This window comes from Balaenoptera acutorostrata, chromosome 16 (assembly GCF_949987535.1).
Source record: "Balaenoptera acutorostrata chromosome 16, mBalAcu1.1, whole genome shotgun sequence".
NCBI classification, from domain to species: domain Eukaryota; kingdom Metazoa; phylum Chordata; class Mammalia; order Artiodactyla; family Balaenopteridae; genus Balaenoptera; species Balaenoptera acutorostrata.
In genome coordinates this window covers 74145946-74166981 of record NC_080079.1, presented here as the reverse complement: position 1 = coordinate 74166981, position 21036 = coordinate 74145946, and the positions used below count along the sequence as shown (strand labels likewise).

Below are 21036 nucleotides of genomic sequence, written 5' to 3'. Positions count from 1 at the left end.
TCTGAAGCTAACTATTACGGCCCCACAGTTCATCTTGTTTCTCCTTTTCCTCCCTCAGTGTTGGAGTTTCTAGATCCAAAGATGTGCCACCGTTCGGTCCACCAATTCCCAAAGCCGTAACTTTCCCAAAGTCAGCGGTGTTCCGGGACTTCCTTTTAGCGAAAGTAATCAATGCGGAAAACGCAGCCCACAAATCAGAGAAGTTTCGAGCGATGGCCACTCGGACGAGGCAGGAGTACTTGAAGGACCTGGCGGAGAACTTCGTCACGACCGCCACCGTGGATACCTCCGCGAAGTTCAGCTTCATTACCCTGGGTGCCAAGAAGAAGGAGAAAGTAAAGCCCAGGAAGGACGCCCACCTCTTCAGCGTCGGAGCGATCACGTGGCACGTTGTGGTGCGGGACTTCGGCCAGTCCTCGGACATTGACTGTCTCCTTGGGATTTCCAACGAGTTCATCATGCTGATCGAGAAGGATTCCAAGAACGTGGTCTTTAACTGTTCCTGCAGGGATGTCATTGGCTGGACATCTGGGTTAATGAGTATCAAAGTGTTTTACGAACGAGGAGAATGCATCCTTCTGTCCTCGGGGGACAACTGTGCCGAAGACGTCAGGGAAATTGTCCAGCGATTGGGGGTAAGTACAGGTTTCTGTTTATCCACCACCCTTAGGTCTGCAATCCCAGATTCATAGTAGCTTCTGCTGTGGAACTTCGACCCCAGTTACATCACCTAGGGAGTGAATTACTATTTCTTAGGGGTAGAGTTTGATTTAATTTTTTTTTAATTTTTAAATCTGTATTTTATATTGGAGTATAGTTGATTAACAACGTTGTGTTATAGAGTTTGATTTTAAATGCTGTGTCCTTTTGAGCTGTTGCTGAAGCCATGAATGGTGGCGAAACACCCGTTACAGATTGACTGGAAAGGAAAAGTGAAGCCAACTTTCCAAAGGGAACATCGGGATATATTTTCATAGTGTTTCAAGGAAGGACAGGAATTTACTAGATATTATGTCTGTTTGTAGAGACTGGCACGACAGTACCTTCCCGGGGGAAATTAATAGGCACAGAATCACCGTTGACCATATTGATGGTCAGAGTAAGCCCTCTTTGCCGCTTCACCTCTGCATATTTATACAACAGGTATTTTTGTTTAGTCTGCCAGATTAAATACGTTATTAATCTTGCAGCCAGTTTCTTACAGAGGTTTTATAGAGTTACCCATTAAGTTAGAAAGACTTAAAGAAAAAAGTCATAAAAAAGATTGTCATTTTCAGTACAAAACCATGATGTCCGTGGTATTTAACAGTTGTATTTCTACTTCGTATTTTAACAAAGGAAGATACAGATTTTAGTTTGAGTATATACAATAGAATTTTAAGAATAAATGAAATATAAGAACAAAATGTGCTTTGACAAAAGAATTTTTCATGTGTAAATCTTCCCCCCAAGGAGATGTATATTTCATTAATTAGAGAAGATTTAGTCAAATATGGATCATGAGGAAAAGAGAAATTATACCCATTTCCTGCCCCCTTTCCTTCCACCAAATATAAACCTTTTATTATTCCAGACCACGTAGATGAGACAATGCAATCATGTCAGTGTCTGCTGGCCTTGGAGAAATAACGTCATTATTTGCAGACGCTCTTTACGGGAAAGGACCTCAGTGTGTTCAACAGCATTGAGGGCGTATGTGCGCAAGCTGAGACGTGATTCAGGGATGATTAAGTGTGTGATAAGTTTTCGTATCTGGAGAATTGAGTTATCCTGTGAGTCTCAGGACACATTGTGCTTTTAGTAACACTGCAAATACTTCTTTTTAGGAGACCTACTGAGTCATCATAATCTGTGCTCCGGAAAATACAACATAAACACACCCCCTTCACCAACCACCAAAATGCACATCCCGTAGGTTCTGACACATTCACTGTTCTGTGGACCCCATTCTACCATTTTCCTAGAAAAAATGACTATATTGCCAATGTGACTAAGGTGCCTGATATCTGGAATATATTTGAGGAAGTATATTCTGTGTCTCAGATGACTTGTAACAGGAGATGGTGGAAACAAACCAACCCAAAGACTGTTGGGGGGTTAGAACAAAAGGCTGGTGCAGGGCAGGAGCAACAGAAATGGAAAGGAAGAGGATGAAGCTGTCGTAGTGGAGAGACGGGGAAGGAGTGCTACTGGGCAGGTGGTGGACGCTGCATTTTCTAGTAGTGGGAAGTGAAATCAAAGGTGTCTGTTATGCAGGTAAAGACACAGGTGGGGAATAAGAGCTCCCGCCTAAAGAGACAGGTAGGGCCGGTCTACTCTCAGAAGAGCCCAGGCTTGGTTGAATGCTCTCCTGTTGCCATCTTGAAATTCTCAATAATTTTTGACTAAAGGGCCTGCATTTCTATTTTGCACCAGACTCCACAGATGATGTAGCCAGTCCCGGGTAAATGGATAGGAGGCCACCATGGGATAATTGAGGCCAAGTAATTATGTGAGAAACTCCAAATAAATGGAGAGCATGATCCTTCAGCCTTTGCCAATGTTAAGAAGTAAGGAACAGAAGTGAGAAAGAAATCGCAAAAAGTAGGGGACATGGCAGGTAGTTGGAAGAAATAAGAGGAAGAGACAGAACAAGTAGGACTCGGAAAAACCTTTCACTCTTCAATCTGATATATGGATGTTACATTTCAGCTGAAAGTTGCATCCATATTGGAAAGAAGGCTGGGCACATGTCATATGTAGGCTTTTGGTCGGAGAGCTTAGTTGAAACAAAGCTGAAAAGGAAGCGAAGGAAAAATTTATTCAGGTTGTATATATTACAAAAGTGCCTTTTCAACAATTTTAAATTAGTTCAGTTCGTAACTTTGGAAACTTCAGTCGTTCAAAACTTCACCACTAAGACCAGCAATCCCTTTCCCCATTTTCCTAAGCCCCAAACTGTCATGTGCGCCTACAAGAAACTGATTAGCAGGGTGGGCACCGTGGCGGTAATAACCATGGTAACCTCAGCCGCACCAGTGATAACACTGAACCAGCCCCAGTCCCACAGCTGTACTTAACAGTCATAGGTCTTAGTAAATAGGAATCTGTGTATTCAGAGCGTGTTTCATGGAAATGGAGCATTTATTAAAACTGAAACTTCATACGTTAGCTCTGTGCTTTGGGGGATGCGGGTATAATACCTCCCAACTTTCCAGTGCGCACAAATAAGTGATGCCGTGGTCATCAAATGATATTCTCCATGAGCCCATGTTTTTCTTGCAGTGCATGTGGGCTATTCTCAGTAAGCACTTTTGAGGGTGGCATTAACTAATTATTGGTGCTTTAGTTCACCGAGTGGGAGGCTTGTCTACAGACACCAAGGAGGCCCGCTGGCTGGCCCACGTTTGATCAGAATGGTCCTCACCACCCAAGCGAGCAAGGGCAGGCTGTCCCCAGGAGAGGGATCCTAGGGGCTAGAACAGGATGTCCACAGGGCTGGCGCACAGAGAGCACTTAAGGTTTTCCTAACAGTCTGACTTCCTGCTGCTGCCCATCCTGTGGGCAGGGCGCTAACTGTTAGCTTGGAAGGGCTTTGGGCCATGTTTTTCTCCATTGTTTGTATATGGTACACTTTGCATATCCATTCAACCATCCGTGGACACTTGAGTTACTTCCACCTTTGGACTATTGTAAATAACGCTGCTAAGAACGTGCGTGTACAAATACCCGGGTGTACCTCTTTGAGACCCTGCTTTAAATTCTGTTGGGTATATACCCAGCGGTAGAATAGCTGAGGCTCATGGTAATTCCATTTTAATTTTTTGAGGAACTGCCGTGCTGCTTTCCATAGCTGCTGCACCACTGGGCCATTTTTTAAGTTGAATAAAATTGTCTACTAGGGAATTCCCTGGCTGTCCAGTGGTTAAGACTCAGCGCTATCACTGGCAGGGGCCCGGGTTCCATCCCTGGTTGGGGAACTAAGATTCCACAAGCCACACCGTACGACCAAAAAAAAAAAAATTGTCTAATAGGTTTTATTGCTTGATGGGTGAAAGGCTTCACATGTTTTCAGTTGCTTCAGTCCATCTGGAACAATGGAATTTATATGCTTCAGAGCCAAGTCAGGTGACGTAGAAAGGAGAGGGGGGAGTTATCAGAGCCCGTCTTAAGCTCACAGGCTCTGTGTCAGTGGCTTCTAGGAAAAAGCAGGACGCCTGTATCTGGTTTGCCTTTGAAGAATGAAACCTTCGTTTTTACTTTTGTTATTTTCTTTGCGCCTGATGCCAGGGGAAATTACGGTAAAGTCTGGATTGAACCGTGTCCTTGTCTTGTCATCTTGTCACTGGGATGTGTGCCCCCCCGCAGCGCCACCCCTCACGGTCCCCTTCCCCCTTAGATCGTGACCAGGGGCTGCGAGACTGTGGAAATGACCCTGAGGAGGAACGGGCTGGGCCAGCTGGGCTTCCACGTGAACTTCGAAGGAATCGTCGCAGACGTGGAACCCTTCGGTTTTGCGTGGAAGGCCGGCCTTCGCCAGGGGAGCCGCCTGGTGGAGATCTGCAAGGTGGCCGTGGCCACGCTGACGCACGAGCAGATGATCGACCTTCTCCGGACCTCGGTGACTGTGAAGGTGGTCATCATCCAGCCCCATGACGATGGCTCGCCTCGGAGGTAGGCTCTCATCCACGCGCGCTCCTCCTTGGCCTCTGTGGCAGGTGCTCTCCTGCAAGGTCCTCAGAAAGTGTGGTCACTGCACCCCCCACCTAAGTTGTCTGGACGTCAACCATTCGGGCAACTTCAAAGAGCTTTAAAAAAGTCGTTAGTATATAATAAATGATAAACTGTCATTTTCTAAGCATTTTGTTGGGACGTTGAAGTCATTGGTTAACAGGATATTTAACAGATCTCATTGATTTAAGAGATCAATGTGTGGAGGAATATCGGGACATCAGATACACTGTTTGGTGACCACTCCATTCTGGTTGAACTGGTCCAGGGCTTTCTCCTAAGCTGTCATGGGAAACCTAGGAAAAGAAGTGGCTGGACTTGGAAAGCCCAGAGTGGATGGGTGGGGGGTAGGGACAAGAATGGGATTAGAAAGTGATACCATTCCGTTGTCAATAGATAGGTCCCATGCTCAATATCAAGGAAGCATTAGGCCAAGGGGAGAAAGAACTCTCACTAAGAACAAGCCACCCACCTGGCCTTGGCCCCCGTTGTGCAGCAGTGTCTATAGTGGTATCTGGAGCGCATTTTCTCTGCCTCTGTCTCAAATGCAGTTCCCTACTGGCTGGCCAAGAGCCCTGGCTTTGGAGGGATGAAGCATGCTTGGAATCCAGGCGTTAGCTGTGTGATCTTGGGTGGGTCACATGCTCTCTCTAAGCTTCCCTTAGTATCTGTAAGATGGCATTATAATATTGCCTACCTCGTACTGTGTGATGAAGATTAAATAAGGTGATAATGTGTAAGGCACTTAGCACCTTCTGGCATGATCAACACCTTACTCATGTTAGTTAAAACAAAAATAAACTGAAACTTTAGGATATTCATTTGAATTTTTTCATGCTGTAAAAGAAATCCTTACTCAAAGATAGCAAGGTGACTGTGCCCACTTTCTGATCTTCTGTAGTAACTGAGGTCACTCTTTCTACCCTGTCCATCTCCTTTGTCCATCCTCCAAACCAGCACCGTCCAGTCGCACTTTCTCTGATGACATGTTCCATATCTGTACCACAAATAGTGGCCACCAACCACATGGGTAGCAAACATTTGAAATGTGGCTAGTGTGACTGAGGAAAAGGAGTTTTCATTTTGACGAACGAATTAAGATTCAGTTAGCCACATCTGGCTCGTGGCTGCCATATTGGATAGAGGAGCTCTAAACCATGGTCTTTTTTAGAAAACAAACCAATGGTATACCACCTTTCTCTCTGGTTAATGTGCAAAATTTTGCAAAAGTGTGTCTCTGTTGGTTATCTTAGCATTTGCCTCCTGCGTAACTTTCTATGGTCTTGTTTCCTCTGTCTGCCCAGTAAGTTTACAGAATAAAAGTTAACGAACTGAAATTCTTCTTGAGAGTAGTAGCCGCATGTCACAGGAAATAACCAAGGTGTTTCTTGTTGCCTTGCAGGATTCTGTCCCATTAAATCCATTTGCTCCCCAAGAATCCCATGAATCACTCATGGTGGTATGCGTACAAGAAAATCAGAGACAAAAATTACTTTCTTAAAAATGAGTCTTGGAAATAACAGAAAACAAATCCTTTAAACTTTGAAACTAAAATAATTTTGTGTTAGTCTTTTAAAATAAATTTTAAACCAGTTATTAGAAATTTTTCCATAAGATAAATTTCTTTCTTCATTGGCTAGAGTTATAGGTTTGTAAATTTTGTGGTGAGAATCACGTCTTTTCATCTGTCTTAGAGGTTGCTTACTTCTATAGAATTAGACAAAACTGTTACCATGTTCTCCCAAAATTAAAACACAACATTTCTCTCCTATTTTTAGTTTTGGTCTCCTGTTGCTCAATAAGACATTTCTTTGAAGCTTTCAAGAGATCTGCTTAATAAAAATGTTAAAGTTATCATTATATTTGATATTTAAAACATATGATTTAGAAAAATAGAATCTCCTAAGAAATACGGAATTGTTTTTCAGCTAAAGCAAATAAACAAACAAAAACTACCATTTAAAAGTCCCACCTGTTATTTTTTTTATCCAAGGGCATGTTATCTGCTTTGGTCTGCACATAATTAATTCTTTCTTTGTTTTAAATGCAAATTCTCTTATTGAAGCTATTCAAGATATTCAGAGATTTTGCCTTTGTCTCCTCAGAGTATCCTTAATGTCATTCCCTGAAGATGCAGATTTTTCTCCCGTTCAATCTGGAATAATCGTCTTCTATATTTTTAACCTTAGCCAGGATTAGAACTAGCTGATCGCCTGGTAGTAAACACTACAGAATTGGCCTGCCTGTCACCCACATTTCCAGAAGCCAGGAAGCTTTTAAGCCTAGCATGTATCATTTGAAATGCTTTCAATTCAGCCTTCCAATTTTCTGAGAATTTGAATTTGTAAATTTGCAAACCCACATTTTTGTTAGTTTTGGATCCTGGTTCTGCCTGCGACTCTCTGAGCACCCGGATAAAAGCGCTCGCTGCTGTCCGGCAGCCTCGCATCACACACAGGAAGTCATCCATGCAGTGACAGCCGTTTGCTTTAGACTGTGGTGTTGAGTGTGAAATGTCATTTTTTTTGTTTTGTTTCGTTATTTTCAACATCTTTATTGGAGTATAATTGCTTTACAGTGTTGTGTTAGTTTCTGCTGTATAACAAAGTGAATCAGCTATATGTATACATATATCCCCATATCTCCTCCCTATTGCGTCTCCCTCCCACCCTCCCTATCCCACCCCTCTAGATGGTCACAAAGCACCGAGCTGATCTCCCCATGTCATGCAGCTGCTTCCCACTAGCAATCTGTCTTACATTTGGTAGTGTATGTATGTCCGTGCCACTCTCTTACTTCGTCCCAGCTTACCCTTCCCCCTCCCCGTGTCCTCAAGTCCATTCTTTACATCTGTGTCTTTATTCCTGTCCTGCCCCTAGGTTCATCAGAAACTTTTTTTTTTTTTAGATTCTATATATATATGTTAGCATACGGTATTTGTTTTTCTCTTTCTGACTTACTTCACTCTGTATGACAGACTCTAGGTCCATCCACCTCACTACAAATAACTCAATTTCATTTCTTTTTATGGCTGAGTAATATTCCTTGTGTATATGTGCCACATTTTCTTTATCCATTCATCTGTCGATGGACACTTAGGTTCCTTCCATGACCTGGCTATTGTACATAGTGCTGCAATGAACATTGTGGTACATGTCTCTTTTTGAATGATGGTTTTCTCAGGGTATATGCCCAGTGGTGGGATTGCTGGTTCATATGGTAGTTCTATTTTTAGTTTTTTAAGGAACCTCCATACTGTTCTCCATAGTGGCTGTATCAATTTACATTCCCACCAACAGTGCAAGAGGGTTCCCTTTTCTCCACACCCTCTCCAGCATTTATCGTTTGTAGGTTTTTTGATGATGGCCATTCTGGCTGGTGTGAGGTGATACCTCATTGTAGTTTTGATTTGCATTTCTCTAATGATTAGTGATGTTGAGCATCTTTTCATGTGTTTGTTGGCAATCTGTATATCTTCTTTGGAGAAATGTCTATTTAGGTCTTCTGCCCATTTTTGGATTGGGTCGTTTGTTTTTTTGATATTGAGCTGCATGAGCTGCTTGTATATTTTGGAGATTAATCCTTTGTCCGTTGCTTCGTTTGCAAATATTTTCTCCCACTCTGAGGGTTGTCTTTTCGTGTTGTTTATGGTTTCCTTTGCTGTGCAAAAGCTTTTAAGTTTCATTAGGTCCCATTTGTTTATTTTTGTTTTTATTTCCATTTCTCTGGGAGGTGTGTCAAAAAGGATCTTGCTGTGATTTATGTCATAGAGTGTTCTGCCTATGTTTTCCTCCAAGAGTTTTATAGTGTCTGGCCTTACATTTAGGTCTTCAATCCATTTTGAGTTTATTTTTGTGTATGGTGTTAGGAAGTGTTGTAATTTCATTCTTTTACATGTAGCTGTCCAGTTTTCCCAGCACCACTTATTGAAGAGGCTGTCTTTTCTCCATTGTATACTCTTGCCTCCTTTATCAAAGATAAGGTAACCATATGTGCGGGTTTATCTCTAGGCTTTCTATCCTGTTCCATTGATCTATATTTCTGTTTTTGTGCCAGTACCATGCTGTCTTGATTACTGTAGCTTTGTAGTATAGTCTGAAGTCCGGGAGCCTGATTCTTTCATCTCCGTCTTTCTTTCTCAAGATTGTTTTGGCTTTTCAGGGTCTTTTATGTGAAACGCCGTTTTACGTTTCCTCCCCACTCTAAGCAAGTTTAGCCTTCTGCATTATTAGATTTTTTAAAGAAATTGTAGAGGAGGGTGTAAAAGAAGAAATGAGCAGCACTTTGCTCATTTTGAAAATTAAAATACAAACTTTTTTTAAAATTTTTATTTTATATTGGAGTATAGTTGATTTACAATGTTGTATTAGTTTCAGGTGTACAGCAAAGTGATTCAGTTATACATATATGTATATCCATTCTTTTTCATATTCTTTTCCCATGTAGGTTATTATAGACTATTGAGTAGAGTTCCCTGTACTATACAGTGGGTCCTTGTTGATAAAATCCAAACCTTTTAAACGAAATATCACTTAGTACCATTACTCCTACAGCAAAATATACAAAGAGATTCCTCCAGGTAAAACTACACATTTGATTTGTGGTGTGGAAAATGACCCCATCTTTCACAAATTGACTCTTAGGCCTTGTCAGGCAGGCAGCCAGAAGAAAACATTCATTTAATGGACGTGTGTATGTAATTTTTCCTTTTAAGTTGTCTTTAATATAATAGCCATAAGGACTAGCAAAATGGCCAAGTTAATGAATTACAAGATATTTCAGTCTTCGTAAACATTGTGAATAAAAGAGCGAAAAATGCTTCAATTCATTTTTTCCATTATCAGCTCTTTTTTGTCCTGCAGGATATCAGGGAGAGGTAATTCTCCTCGGAGCCCGTCTGCTCCTGTCAGCAGTGGGAGAGGCCTGTCATTTAATAGACTCACTCCTAGTTGTCCGCAGGTCAGAAGGTGTTTGCTTATGACTCAGAAGCTGCTGGATTAAATGAAGTCTTTAGCTGGGGAAGTATTTATGTGGAATCAAAAGGCACCCCGCGTTTTGAAGTCCCATTCTCAAACCTCAGAGTGACGATAGCTCAGCTGTCTCTTGGCTTGAAAGGAAAGCAGAGCCATATTTTATTTTCCTTGTGGAGTCCCAGAGAACACCAAGCAGGGAAGGTTCCCTTTGGGAATGCTTATTAACTGATCTCGTGCTGGGAATGGATCCGGGAGAGGCTGCGTAGAGATTGGGAATGAGTGGCCAGAGCAGTTAGGGAATAGCACTCTTCAAATGGAAATGAGGTTTGAAAGGGAGCAAGGACATTTCCCAAGCAGACAGTCTCCATGGCAAAGGTGAAGAACAGTTTTCAAGACTCTTAATTAAGCATTCCTTGGTTTTGCAAGGCAGGGCATGGCCCCAGCCCCTAGCCTTCAAAGGTGACTGACATTTTATCAATGTCATTTTAAGGAAAGCACATCGACTTAAAAGGCTGATATAAAGGAAATAGCAACTCATCAGAGTTATGCATGAGTTCTTATACAATGTGAGTGATTTAGTAAATATGTCCAATAAAAATGGAAATGAAATTCCATGCTGTGGTGCATCTGTTTTGTGTGATTTATCATACTTTGTTGACATACTATCCAAGGCATATTTTTCTATATAATGCAAAACAGTGGAAATTATCTCATGTTGTCACGGCTTTAAATTGTTGTTCTCTGATCATTCTATAAAATTGAAGCTGTATGTTCTTGTCTTCTGTTTGGCTGCCGGTTGCCGTGACCGTTCCAACTCCCCAAAGTACGCAGAGGGGGACGTGGAAATAGAAATGGGAAGGAAAACTCAATTTTGTCAGATTAGCAGTTGATAGATAGATAGATAGATAGTGTGTTGTAATCTGGATTAAACTGAGGTTTTAGATTAGGGTTCCAATTTATGTGTATAGATAAGAAAAATCAGTTCCATCTGGTATTGTCTCATGGGCCCTCAAGTTATGAATTTTAATGTGAACTGTGAAAAAAATACGGAACTTGAGGTTCCCAAAGTAACCTGAAGCACGGTCACAATTCTGAGTCCTCTGCCCAGTCCTCCAATATAATGTTTGAATTATCTTATCCCTCCTAGAATATAAACATGGAGTTACAGAACGAACGTTAGGTAGGTTGCCTTACGTTTACTATGCATTCACTTCTTTCATTCATTCCTTCACTCTGCAGTAGTTTGTGCCAGAAGCTGCTGGGCACCAGGGCTGTTAAAAATGGAAAGGACAGGCATAATCTTTACATCCGTGGGCTCCTTTTTGTCTGTGTGGCATTCTAAAGTACAGGACTTCCCATTTATATTTTTGCTACTTAAAAATGGCTTTCTCAAACTAGAGCAAGAGCTTATATCTGGAGAATAAGTATCTCAGTGCTGAAAACACTCCCACCCTCTGCCGTCAGTCATCTACACCTTAGTGCCTCTGCTTTTTTGGCAGTTTGAGATGTTGTGACATTGACACAGTGACCAGGATGCGAAGGGGGACAGTAAAGCACGAGCTTTCTGTCCCTTAGGCAAGTAACTGTCTCATGCTTGACTAGTGACACTGCGCAGTGGTGATGGACAGCCAGTGAATATGCACTCTCGTGGAAATACATTCATCAGAAATCAGGCGTCACATAGCTGTTGAGTCCTCTGTTGAACTGTGAAGTATATAATGTAATAGAATGTTTTTCCTCAACAAACTTTCTAAGGAAAAAAAAAAAAAAAAAGGTAGTGGTTGGCTTCACAAAGAACTGTTTGGCCCTGTTTTAAGTCGAACGCTGTGTTAGGTACTGGGGTGCAGAGGGTGAAGACACATCCCACCCCGTGTCTGGTGAGAAGGAAAGGCCTGGAAACTGATGAATTATTCAGTAGCAGCCAGCCTCACTTCCCGTGTAATAGGCACGCACCTTTTCAATTCAAAGACCTTTATTCAAAGGGCTTGGTCAAGTGGGTTTCTGGTCTAGATGTCTCTTTTACTATCTATAGTCTAGGTGTCTTTTTTTATCTTAAATTAAGGAAATTGGTAGAAAAGTGAATTAATATTTCATTTAGTGCCTATTTCAGATATGACACTGCCCTTACCTTTACAGTAAGTTATCTCCCTATTGGAAGCGTTTAATTTTTTTATGCAGCAGAAAGAGTTTGTGATTCGAGTGAATGAGCCCCAATTATCCCTGTCACCTTGTTGGATAATTTGGAAAGAGTCTTTTAGCTGTTAGCAGGCTATTAGCATAACAGACATTAAAATGATTAAAATATCGGTGATTACTTCAATCCCTAGGGCTATGAGGGCTCTTTGACAAAGTGCATACTATAAAAGAAGCAGGTAGTTCGTTTGAGGGGATCTATCTGCCTTTGTTTCCAAAGACTCCTTCAGGTCCTAGTGGAAACGGACAGGATGTGGGCCTCATTAACTGTTCTTTGGTAGTTTCCTAAGGAGATGGGCATGTGTTTTGGAAAGAGTACCGAGCTAGGAGTCAGCTTCCCGGTTCCAGGGTGAAAGCTGTCTCACCTTTCCAAAGTCTCTGAGCCTTCTGAAAATTGGACATGCCCTTTGTACTGCCTCAGACATTTTTGTGAAATTGAAATGGTGTAGTGTAGGTGGAAACCTGTAATGTGTCATACAAGGGAAGTGTGGGTTAGAAGTAACGGATAACATCGCAATATGTTGGAAGACGTCACTAGATTAGTGGGTTCAGGTGAAGGTTCGCTGTGATGCCACCAAACAAAGTGAAACCAACAGGCAATTTCAGAGTAAATGCAAGTTGTAATTACGTGATTAAGCTGTGCTGTGGGCCCATGGTTTACCCACTCGATGTCCTGCTAATTTATTCAACTTTTTTGAACAAAAAGAATACGTTTCGTTCCTTTAAACTTTCTCAGTTCTCTAGGTTTGGGGTTTTTTTTTTTGTTATTGTTGTTGCTACTCTTCAAAAGTATTTATCCCTATTTATTATCCCTAGGACATTTCCCCTTTCTTCGTTTTTGAAAGTCACGGGTCCTACTTTGATATAAGATGAAAGAAGAAAGTAACGGGATAATGATACATTGTTCTACAGATGAATGTACACGAAGGGAATTTTACAGCTCTAAACTTTTCTGCACTTCCGATTGTTACATTAAGTTAAACTTTACAATTCTAGAATTCTATAAATATATGTTATCTAGAAAGAACTTTCAGGAAAGTGTATGGATCTTTTGCTGTTTTATATTGACTGTCTCTATAGAAGCAAAACTTAATAGTATCCGTTTGAAACTAACTTCTTTCTCTGAAGCTGTTGCTTTGGGAAGCTTGCATACTTCGTATAATTTAATCTCGACACACCCTCTGCTGTCACTATTCCGCTTGCAGGAGGAGAAACGTGGGTCCAAAGAGATTGTCCCATTTCTGAGCTACACATTGGCAGGTCTGGGTTTTCAGCCCAGGGCATAGACTTCTCTCTTCAGTGGAGAACAGTTTGATTGCTATAGAGAGTTCCTGCTGGGAGTGAATAGAGAACACTCTGCAGCTTGGCTGGGCTCAGACAGTGATGGTCCTGATGGTCAGGCTGCTGAGGTTGAATGGCTCCTTTAAAGAGCTGAGTCCACAGCCTGGCCAGCAGTGATTCTGCTTCAAGAGCCCATTTATTGATGCTGAATGGAGGGTGCTTCTGGGAAACTGGAGGTGTCATTTGAAAGGAATGACGCCATCTTGGGGACCTTGCTGGTGTCTCTGAAGTTGTGCGTCTGTAGCTACAGTGCTGAGCAGTGAGCGTGGGTGCCTGTTAGCTGTGAATAGAGAGGACACCACCTTTGCGCTGGCCGTGCCCAGAAGCCGGGATGTGGAAGCAGCCACAGACTAGAAATCTACAGGTGGGAAACCCTGGTCTCGGGAGCTTCCGGAAGCAGAGGAGAACACAGATGCGTGTGGATGTGAGGAAGTCACTGAGTGTCCCTCGTACAGGAATAAGCCATCCTGCGGAGTCCACAATGCCAGGTTTAGAAGGACAACGGGATTGTTTGTCAGATTGAAGCAGTCAAACGTAAGATCCTCTGAGGGCTGCAACTCACAGAACTACTTGTTATTCTTACAGTTTTGTAGTGTCACATTTTTAACCGGCACGTTTTTTATGATGTTCTTGGTCTCCAGAATGTTTTCCCTTCCAGGATAGATGACTGAGAGAGATTATTAGCTTCAGAAAAGTTACTGGCTAGACAAGCAATGTTAAAAATTACGTTTATTTTGATCCCCGAAGCTGAGTTTGTATTGATCTCTACCTAGCATGGTAATCTGCAGCGTAAGTAGATGATGTTTGTTATTGAGCAAAGAGGAAGTCGTGTCACTGTCCACACGTTAGTGATCCCCCAGCCTTAGCTAAGTCTTTGAGTGCCTCCTTTTGGCAAGAACACCATAAAAACGGTGCCAGAAGCTAGAAATGCCATTCACATCCATTGACTCGATTTGGTATGTGGAAAGGTGATGGAGCACGTTTATCAGTGAGGTCTGGATTTCTACACGAATGCGGGAAAGCAAAAGACCTAAGTCTTTTCTTCAAAAAATGGTTCAGTTGCACACAAGATTAGCAGCTCACTTGTTCGGGAATGACTTCTTGTGCTGGGTCTTCTTTGCACCTGGTCAGTTTGGGTTTGAATTGGCCTTTACTTCCCAGAAATGTGTGCCGTGTGCCCTTCACAGAAGTGCCAGGTTGGATGCTCAGATGAGCTGAGATCTTGCCTGGCGTCCTGTGCTCCGGCCCCCCAAGGGGGAGAGAGAAGTGTGCTCACGGGCAGGTGCAGTTCCTGGCCCCTGCTGCAGCGTGAGCACCTCTGCAGACTGATTTGTAATTCTTATTCTACACCTCTTCCCATTTCCCTAAAAATTGGTTGAATTTCCATATGTCTCCTTCAAGGACTTCCTCATACTTCTGGAGCAGAGCTGAGTTTGACTAGGTTTGATGATATGTTATAATTAGTGGTGTTTATTGGATGTCTTGGTCATAGAAGTAAACAAAGCAAAAATCTCTTTTGTAAGAGTAGTTACTGTAAAAGTGTCACAACAGAATTAATTTTGACTTTAAAATAAGGATATTCTATAAGCTGATTTTTATTAGGGCAAAAGAATGCCCATGTTTAGTATTAAAAGATCATTTACATATGACCTTGTGCAAGAGGTTGGAAATGAAATATTCACCCCTGATTCTCTCTTCAACCTAATGCATGGCACGAGTTTTTGTCAGCGGTCTCTCAAATATTAGTCATGATTATGCATTTATATAACATTTTTTTCATCCAAGATTGAAGCTAAATTACAGCATCTTACTGAAGACTACAATCTATGAGCATGAATTAAAGACACCGTACTACCCAACCACCTGTCTTCTCTTTTCTCATTTTCTTTTAATTTTTTTTCTTTTTTAATTTTTTAAATAAATTTATTTGTTTTATTTATTTTTATTTTTGGCCGCGTTGGGTCTTCGTTGCTACGTGGGGGCTACTTTTCGTTGTGGTGTGTGGGCTTCTCATTGCGGTGGCTTCTCTTATTGCAGAGCACAGGCGCTAGGCACGTGGGCTTCAGTAGTTGTGGCCCGTGGGGTCAGTAGTTGTGGCCCGTGGGGTCAGTAGTTGTGGCTCGTGGGCTCAGTAGTTGTGGCTCACAGGCTCTAGAGCGCAGGCACAGTAGTTGTGGCGCACGGGCCCAGTTGCTCTGCAGCATGTGGGATCTTCCCGGACCAGGGATCAAACCCATGTCCCCTGAATTGGCAGGTGGATTCTTAACCACTGTGCCACCAGGGAAGCCCCTCATTCTTTCTTTTTAAACCAAACCCAATAAACTGGGAACCCAAACAAACACTGGAAATGCAAGGTGCCCTTTAGTCCCTAGGATTCAAGGTTCGCGTGCCTTTCATTCAAAACATAACTCCGGGACCTGTCACTTTGGTTGGTCTCTGTTAGAGATTCCTTGACTTGGACGATTCAGACAGCTTCAGCCTTTGAGACACCAAAGCCTGAGGTTCACCTGAACATCCCGTGACTTGCTTACAACATCGGTTCCGGGGGACTACCAGAGTCGGTTTTCTTGATGTTTTGATGTATACTAATATCCCACCTTTATGATTTCTGATTACATCATTGGCCATGTGCGCGAGTCAGTAGTCCCAGGGGATGTGGTATCTAGTTAAATAGAAAAACACTTGGAAACAATATAAGTCTGTGAGCAAAAAATTGTAGCGTCTTGGCATTTTATTTAAAAAAATGCAATCCAATGTCAATCTCGACTTATTAAATTTGACCAGAAACTTAGCACATTCAGTAAATCAAGAGTAATTTAAACTTGCTTAGGTAAAGAGAGGTGAATTTTGCTTTGGGGGAAGGAGAGTTAAAATAAACGATAGGAAGTCAAGTTTACTGGTAAAGAGATAATCCCTGCCCCATTCTGTGTAACAGGCATACGTATCTCCTTAGGATGCTTTATTCAGTTCATTTCTTCTATTCTCAAAGGGTGGTACCACCGTCCATTTGGTTTCCCAAGCCAAAAAGCAGAGCATTGTTTTTGGTTTCTATCCCTTCTCTCCATCCCAAGCTCCAAGTACTGTTGATTTGACAGGTGAGAACCTTTCACCCAGCATTGCTGTTGAGAAGAATGGACCGTTCAGTGACCCAGGCCTTTGTGTGGGCCCTGCACCAGACACTTAGGGTCTCTGCTTTAACCCAGAACTCTGAATTCCACAATAATACGTCTTGATACGAACCTTTTTTTCACCCATTCTACTAGAGACCGTCAAATCTGGTTTTACCTATCTTCTAGATCTGGAAATTTTCTTGTATTATTTCTTCATCATTTCTTCCCACTATTTTCTCTCTCTTCTCTTTCTCTGTTAGGTGGCTGTTAGACTTCTGGGATTGAACTTGAATTTTCTTGCATTTGCTCTCCTGTAACGTTTTGGGAGAGTTCCTCAGTTTACCTTCCACCTGTCTTAACTGGATTTTTTATTTTGAATTTTAGCCATCCTCTTTTTAAATTTCCAAAGTTCCTTCTCTTTCTCTGAGGGTGGTGAGCCTCATGGCAGGGGCAGGGTGATCAGGTGGCGTACACCTGCTTGTCTTTACTCTGGAGAAAGATCCCTGTTCTTTGAGGCGTGACCCTGAAGCTGGGTTTGGAGGAAGGAGGAGCAACTCGGGGTCTCGTTTCTAGTGAACCTTTTACTTCACCTTTTGTTATCAGCTGTTCTCTTCTGGGTACCTCGTGACCTTGAGTCCCTCCTTTCAGGATGGGTTCCCGAGACCGTTGCTCCTGCCCTCTAGAGGTGGGGGTGGGTATTGCCAGACGGGGCCCAGTGCTGCCTGGACCCCAGGGTCACACTTTTCTCTGCTCACTCCTTCCCTTCCCCTTCCGCTCTCTGTGGTACCTCTGTTCCTGCACCTGTTCAAGTGTGCAAGGGGGATGGTCGTGCTTCTCTTTGTCTTTCCCTCTGCACACGCTTGGGTTTGCCTTTCTCTGCTCCACCATTGACGTTCTCCCATTTGCCTTCCATCTTTTTTCTTTTTTTAAAAAATTCATCATATTTATTAAAATCTAATCAGCACACCATAGCATTTACCCATTTTTAGAATATTTTCAGAGTTGTGCAACCATCACCCCATTCTAATTTTAGAAAATCCTAATCATCTGAAAAAGAAACCTTGTTCTGATTTAGAGACACTCTCTATTCCCATCCCCAATCCTAGGGGACAGCTTATCTACTGTCCTTCTCTATAGATTTTCCAGTCTCGATATTGCCTTCGATCTTTATATACTGTGTTTTGGTGTCTCCAAGTTTTGTTGATGGTCCACTTTGTTTTTGTTTTTTGTTCTCTTTGTTCTTTTGTAATGATTCTGAAAAGTTTTACTCCACCATCTTGAGGATGGAAGTCTCCTGTTTAAAGAGCGATACCTTATTGCCCTAATCGATTTCTTAGAGTGAATATGAGAAAGTTTTTCTGCTGACTCCGGAATGTCTAGGGAGAGGCATGGCTTCATTCATGTGGTAACTTGGGATGATTTACCCTGACACTCAAATTTGAGACTTACCGAGTCTCCCTGTGTCCTGGCCAAACAGCACCAATTGGCTTTGCAGGTCACTTTGGTCAAGTCAGTAGTACTATGTGCACGGTGTAACTTGAGGGATGTCTGAGGTCGCATTTTTCAGGCTAAAGGGTCTTACATCCCTGACTGATCATTTGAGCCCACAGGAGATGACCTTGTGAGGACCCGTGGGAGTGACCGTGTAACTAAGACCACACGTGACTTTGACAGGATGGACACTCAGGCTTTTTCCCTTGACTGTGACAGCTTTTGCTAAGTTTGTTTTTCACTTTTCTCAGACTTGGTATAACATGTGACTCTGATTCCCGATGATATAACTGTACTTTCAAATATCCGTTCAGATTATATATGAGGCGTTTTTAATCGATGAAAGTTTATTTATCACCCATGTTCAATGCAGATGATTCAATGTAAAGTGGTTAAAGGTATATGGCAGTCTGTCCACGAAGTTTGCAGACTACCTGGAGAGACAGAGCCTATGAATGAAACACCTGACAGGTGTATCTGTAGGCTAATCAGAGCCACAGGCGTGACACTGGCTCCTCCTGACCCGTGCTGGGGGATGAACAGACAAGGTCACCGTCGCCAGGGCTGCTCCTGAGGGTGATGGCCCTCGTCGCTGTCTGTGCGCCCCCAGAAGCACGTGCGCGGTTGCGAGTGACGGTGCTGAGGGCTCAGCGCTGGGCACCCCCCGACCATCTCTTCTTGGCTCCGCAGAGGGTGTTCGGAGCTCTGCCGGATCCCCATGGTGGAGTACAAGCTCGACAGCGAGGGCACCCCCTGTGAGTACAAGACCCCCTTCCGGAGGAACACCACGTGGCACCGAGTGCCCACGCCCGCCCTGCAGCCCCTGCCCAGGGCCTCCCCGGTGCCCGGCACGCCTGACAGGCTGCAGTGCCAGCCGCTGCTCCCACGCAGCACCTCCTTTGACCGGAAGCTGCCCGACGGCACCAGGTGAGGCTGGTACCACTTCCTCAAGGGCAGCCCTTGGGAAGCTCTTGCAGCTAGAACTTCAGAGGGTCAGGGGGACTTTTATGTGGCTTAATCATTTCTGAGTTAGCTTGTTCTGACCAAGTGGGCAGGAAGGGTGGCCAGGCGGGCCCCAGATGCTGGGGCGCTTGGGGTCCTGGCCCAGCGATGATGCTGATGGCATGCAGGTCCTCCCCACGGACGCTGCCCCCCAGGGCCACGGCCATCCCTCTCCACCGCGATCCTCCTATCAACTCGCTCTCCAAACCATCTCGGGAAAGATATCCGAGAAACCATTTTGCAGGAGCCTCTAGATAAATATGAACGGTTTGAGTATAAAGAAAACAAAGCTGCAAAATCAGTGATGAAATCCCATCACCCTCGTGGGCGTAGTATTTTCAGAGGTCCTAGGATCATTAGCATCTCTTTGTTTTTCTCTCCCATTTTAAGCAAAGGGAGTTGAGTTTTAAATTAAGTTTTTCCCTGAGAGAATGCACTCGTTTAAAAGTTAAATCCAACAGCATTAGAAGCTGGTGAGAATTTCGGGGGTTGCGTAATTTGCAAAGGTAGTTTTAAGTGAACGACGTAGTAAATTTCTCTTGTTGTGGTTGTTGATTCCTACTCCTTTTGTTTTAACTTTCACATAACTTATGGGCCGTGGAGACACCATGAGTTTCCTCCAAATGTCTTGTCAGGCTCTCGTCTAATAGAGCGTATGCTGTAAGCAGACGCTGGGCCAGGCTGTTTGCTTGACGGGTCATCACCTTGGCCTGTTACTCGGCCTCTCCCAGTCTCCAGTTTCCTCGTCTGAAAAATCAATTTAGCAATAATAGAGACCTCCACGGGGCATTAGGACGATTGAGTCAATCAAGAGAGGTAAACTGCTTAGAACCATTCCTGGCACATAGGAAGCCTATATAGGTATTAATAATGATTGCTAAGATGAAAACATGTGGTCTTCCTCTGCTTCCTCCATTCTACGAATGAGTGCAGGAATGGTGTTACTTTAACTTGACACTAGGTCATCTGGGCTCTCGTTCTCCCTTCTCAAAGGTCTGCTGAGTTGATAAACTTCCCATATTCAGAGAAATGCACATAGTACATAGCCCAGGTGGAAAGGGTGACATCTGGAAGGGAAGGGGTCTGCAGAACGTCCCTTATTAATATAGAATTTAGTAAATTATAAGGAAGGGTTCTAGTAGCAACAGGGAAAGTTGGCGAGCACATCTTCATCAAGTGAATTCTCACGAGTATCATTCATTTTTGTGTGTCTGAAATAAATAGGATGGCATTCAATCGGTGCGTGGAAATAAATGGCTTTGCCAAATTTAGGGTTTTCTCTCTGTATGGATTTTAAATATAGAACCACAACGTGCCTTGCATTAAGTTTCACAGACCAAGCAGTAGTGATGTTTTCATAGTTCTGTGTTCTTGGGGGTTCCGCGTGTTTCACTGGCGTCATTAGCTGTGCTTTAAATCTTTAGATGGCGAAGCCTTGTTTCTGCCACATCTCTTTCTTATAATAAATTACCAACCGTAAACCACCTGAAATCTCATGGCATCACCAGTTCTTAGTTTATTTGTCCACGATTGCGATGCCTGTTTCTCCTTTTTTTCATCACTGAAAAATGAATTCATTTGTAAAACAAAACAAGCCAGGTCAGGATGTTGGCAGCCCACAGACCCCTCAGGGCCCGGTTACTGATTCTAGTCAACCTTTCAGAAGTTCACCCAGCAACCAGTCCTCCTCCAGCGATCCCGGACCCGGCGGGAGCGGACCCTGGAGACCGCAAGTTGGATACGACGGGTACCGCTCATTTTCACCTTTCTGCGGGCCCCTTGGGGGGGGGGACTTGTTTGAGGGGCACATTCAGAAGCGCTTACTGTGCACGAGGCCACTGGGGGACAGAGAAATGAGGACAGGCCTTTGATAGGACGAGTGTATCCAGGCTGGATAGCTGATCATTTCTATGGAGGTGACACTCATTTGTCTGTATTCTGAGCTTGTCTGATTTTTTTTTTTTTTTTTTTTATATAAGGGAGAGTCTTTCTGAACATGTGAAAATTAAGGATTTGGAGACCCTGTGGGCGATGGCCCTTGGGAGTTTCCCTTCACTTGAACTGCTGATGAGGAATAAATTCACAGCCTCTCTTGAAAGTGTTTTCTCTCCCAAACCCAGCCCAGAATCAGAGAAGGCAGATTTAGCAGGTCCCTTGTAGTGTGTGAGCAGCATCTAGGACCCTGAGGGCGCCTGTGAACAGGACACAGAATTGAC

At 43.2% G+C, this 21036-nt stretch overlaps 1 protein-coding gene across 8 annotated transcripts in view; it reads left to right on the top strand.

Moving 5' to 3' along the window:
- Nucleotides 1-21036, top strand: part of SIPA1L2 (signal induced proliferation associated 1 like 2) — a 220988-nt gene that overhangs the window by 161859 nt on the left and 38093 nt on the right. For all 8 annotated transcript variants that reach the window (XM_057531393.1, XM_057531387.1, XM_057531388.1 and 5 more), the window contains 4 exons: nt 59-635; nt 4379-4653; nt 18509-18745; nt 20484-20567. In XM_057531393.1, coding sequence (XP_057387376.1) covers nt 59-635; nt 4379-4653; nt 18509-18745; nt 20484-20567 — 1173 coding nt within the window. The remainder of the gene's footprint in view (nt 1-58; nt 636-4378; nt 4654-18508; nt 18746-20483; nt 20568-21036) is intronic.